Source organism: Ursus maritimus, unplaced genomic scaffold (genome assembly GCF_017311325.1).
Source record: "Ursus maritimus isolate PB19 unplaced genomic scaffold, ASM1731132v1 scaffold_2, whole genome shotgun sequence".
Taxonomy (NCBI): domain Eukaryota; kingdom Metazoa; phylum Chordata; class Mammalia; order Carnivora; family Ursidae; genus Ursus; species Ursus maritimus.
Window position 1 is genome coordinate 7,211,456 of NW_024424452.1, and position 3,870 is coordinate 7,215,325.

A 3,870-nucleotide genomic window follows, 5' to 3' on the forward strand; every position below is an offset into this window, starting at 1 on the left:
TGGGGGGGGGGGGGCGGTTCAAGAGGTAAAGATGGGAGGTCAGGGAGAAAATGGATGGTGAAGAGAGGGCTTCGAAGGCCAAGGCAGGAATCTGACCTAAAGAAGCAGGGAAGGGGGAGCCATGGAGCGGTTCTGTGGGAAACGGCGGGGCGGGGGGGAGGGGGCGGGGGTGGAGGCAGTACTTCAATCTCAGGCTGCTATGAAGATGAGCAGACCACCAGAGGCTCGCAGGGGTAGGGGGGAGTCATCAGAGAGCAAAATAGGGTCAGAGAATGGGAAGAGGTCATGGATCATGACACAAGGGAGATTTCACTCCCAACCCCTCCTTCCTGCTTTACCCTGGATACTGGGGCCTCGGGGCTGATACGGGAAGGTCCTGGACCTCTCCAGCTGGCACCTGACTCTTCCTCATAGGTCCTCTCTTACTTCTGCGTCTCCCTCCCTGGGCCCTGCCCACACTCACGCCCCCTCTTACCTTAAGTGTTTCGCTGACCACATCTCTTCCAGTTTCCAGGCCCTGGATAAAGGCCCGGGCAGCCACCAGGGCCCGGGTTATCTGGGGCAGGGGAAAGAAGATGAGAGAAACCATAGGGCCAGTCATGGTTCAGTCAAGACTGGAGCCAAGAGACTACACCAAGGGCACAAGCAGTGGGGGTTAGGTTTGTGGAGTTATTGTGGGGTTGTTAGGACTGTCAGGTGGTACAAGAAGGCAGTTTCAAGAGGCTCAAAGGAATTATAGTCTAGAAGGATAAAGGGGAACTGGGTTTGGGAAGAAATGGAGGGATAGTGTTTTATAGGGCTTGGCAATAGAAGGATGGCGTATCATAACAGACAATGAACTTGACGCCAGAAGACCTGGGTGTAAGATACACCTCTACCACTTACTGGCTGTGAAACCTGAACTTCTGGGAGGCTCAGTTTTCTTGTCTGTAAAATAGGGGTACTACTATCTATCTCAAAAAGTTACAGTAACAATTAAATGAGGTGCTGTAAATGGAAGTCCGTCTCAACTATTAAGTGCCTAATTCATGGTTAGTTGAACCACAGGAAATTAAGATATTAGGATTAGGGAGCAGTTGGCAGAAAGGTGGCTGGGGGCCAAGAGCAGGTGAGTGGGTCAGGGATTCGTATGAAACTAGGGCACAGAATGAGAGTGAGGGGGTACCCAATTAAAGGAGACCAAAGAGCACTGGGTCAGGCAGAGGGGACTGGGGCTCAAGATAGGGGTCACCAGGTCAGAGATGGCTGCCATACAGGATGGGGGAGATCACCAGGTCAGGGGTGAGTGGGGCATGAGAGGGGGGTTGGGGTGAGTGGTGCACAGCTCAGAGGTCACCAGGTCAGAGGTGGCTGAAGCTCAGGCTTTGGGGCCTCTCACCTGCAGGTGGAGGCGGTGGGGTGCGTCCCCGAAAGGCTTCAGAGAGTCATCAGCAGAAGAGGCGAGGCGAGTGAGGCAAAACAGGTAGTCGGGGGAGAAGGTGTACTGTGGATGCAGCAGGGGGAACAATCTCTCCAGGAGCTGTGCCCAGAAATCCACCAAAGCGTCATCTAACCCCTCACCGGACCTCTCATAGTAGTCCCGCAGCCGAGAGAACAGGCCACTGAATACAGGGGCGTGCTGGGAATACAGGTGGCCGAAGGAGCGGTGGAAGAGCAGGGCCAGAGAGCGCTCAGATGACAAGAGTATCTCCCGAAAAAGCTCTGTGGCAAATGTGGAGAAAGGAGTGTGAGGTGGGGTGAGGCCAGAGAAGGATGGAAAATTGAAAGGGTGAAGGCAGGAAGAGACGGGGATGGAGGGGCAAGAGAAAAGTGAGTTAGAGCCTCAGGAACTCTTAAGAGACCTGGGAAGCCTGGGAAGGGGGGGACCAACATTGGACAGAATCTGGGAGTGGTGGTGAAGAGGAGCTAAGGCAGGATGTTTGCTGGGGTCATGAGCACAGAGAGGAGGTGTGAGGCCAGGTTTGGGGACCCCAAGTCCTCACCATCAAATTTTCTGTGCCGGGCAGCCAGTGTGTGAACAAGGAATGAGCCGTTCTCCTCCACCAGGCCTCGGAAGGTGGTCTCAGTCTCCCAAGTCAGCCTCTGCTCTATCTCACTGGAACAGCAGGTGTACTCCTGGGGACAGATCCGGAGGTGCTCACCTGGACAGAGGAGACATAGAGGAATGGGAGGAGGGGGAGTGTTATCATGAAATTCCTTCCTCCTTCTGTCTGTCTAGGGAGCTATCCTTTCTCTTCTACCTGTCTGCTCTTTTTTCTATTGTCTCTCCCTCATCCCCACCTGACCCTATCCCCTCCTTATTTTCCCCTCACGCAAATGGAGTCCATTGGCATTAGTCATGGGATCAAATAGTAATGAGCCAAATTAGTGATCAGTGTCCCCAGATGACCCTCCCCAACATCACACACTCCAGGCCACTAAGGACTTACAGGGCAGCATTTATGGGAAGAATGGGGTTTGGAAGGGTGGGGTTACTAGGTAAGCAATAAAGTATTATCAATGAAGGGGCTCCTAGAAATAGCGATGGGAACAAATAGAACTGTGAAGAAATACAGAGGGGGGTGTTAATTACTAGAACGGGATTCCTAGGGTGGGGGTGGAGTAAGAAACCTATTATGTGAACAGGAGGCTTATTGTGATCCTGGTAAGTAAGTTCAGGAGAAGAGATATTACCGGCATGACTATGGCATGAAAAGATTATTATAACGGTAATTCTGAAAGGGAGGAGAGTTATTGTGAACTGGGGAGGAGCCGCCCCCGCCCCCTCCCTCGCCCCCAATTCTCTAGTCTTCCTCTTTCTCCTCACCTGAGATCAGGGCGGGAGGGAGTAGGCTTAAGCTATATCCCCGGGCCCCCAGCACCTGCCGGGTCTCAACGCAACTCCGGGTGACCTTTGCCTCGCTCCCGGGTCCAGGACCAGGACCGGGACACAGAGACAGCAGTAGAAGCAGAAGAGATCGCAGAGCGGACATAGCTGTTGCCACCCTGGTTCACCAAAGTGTGTCCTAAGAAGGAAAGAACAGCCCGAACTCGGGAAGTCGGTTCTCTGCCGCGGGACCTCTCCGCCGGGCAGAGAAAGAGCGGGACCTCGGAAAACTGAACACCGAGCACGAATAGCTGGACCAAGCGGCATCTGCGGAGACAATGGGAGCCGGGAGCCGGACAGGGGGCGGGGTCCGAGGCGGGGCCCCGCCAATGATGGTAAGGAGCGGGCCTCAGAGGCGGGCCAAGGGAGAAATTAAGCCAATGTAGTGGGGAAGCTCGGCAGGGGGGCGGAACTCGGCGGAACTAAGGAGGCTGGTGGGGGAGGGGCGTAGCCTTTCTTGGGGGCGTGGCTATCCTATTCGAAAGGCGGGGCCTGGGCGGAACCCAGCCTATGGCAGTTGAGAAGCCAGAGTGAAGGGGCTACAACTAGTCTAGTGCGAAGCAGGGCCAATGGAGGGAGAAATTGGGGGCAGAAGGGGCCGGACCTGGGCGGAGAAAAGCTAAAGCAGGCCGTCTGCGCGCCCGAGCCCACGTGACGGGACGGCACGCGGAAAAGCTTGCGCCCGCACGAGGCTGCCCGAGCAGCGTGACTGGAACGTGGTGAGCACGAGCTCGCGCACGCTCAAGCCTCGCGACAATTACCACCAGTGGGACGGGCCGTTTGAGTACGCGCCTGCGCACAACGTGCCTCGTGCCTTCCCGCGTTTTTCTGGATTCTTCCACCACCGGAGAGAAGCAGCCGGCGCTTGTCCTGGAGGTGGGGTGACCGCAGAGCCCCGAGGGACCCCAGGCAGTGATCTTTCCTCATCCCTGCCGAACCAGACGCCGCTGTTCCAGGCTCAGACAGTGAGGCTCCTTTTGGACCCGAGAATATGCCCACTCCCA

At 55.8% G+C, this 3,870-nt stretch overlaps 1 protein-coding gene across 1 annotated transcript in view; it reads right to left on the reverse strand.

Moving 5' to 3' along the window:
* Positions 1-3,559, reverse strand: part of GPC2 (glypican 2) — a 6,769-nt gene extending 3,210 nt beyond the window's left edge. Inside the window, exons 1-4 of the mRNA XM_040634845.1 lie at positions 2,807-3,559; positions 1,983-2,141; positions 1,379-1,701; positions 476-556 (exon numbers count right to left, since the gene is read on the reverse strand). Coding sequence (XP_040490779.1) covers positions 476-556; positions 1,379-1,701; positions 1,983-2,141; positions 2,807-2,972 — 729 coding nt within the window. The 5' untranslated portion in view covers positions 2,973-3,559. The remainder of the gene's footprint in view (positions 1-475; positions 557-1,378; positions 1,702-1,982; positions 2,142-2,806) is intronic.
* Positions 3,560-3,870: the final 311 nt, after the last annotated feature.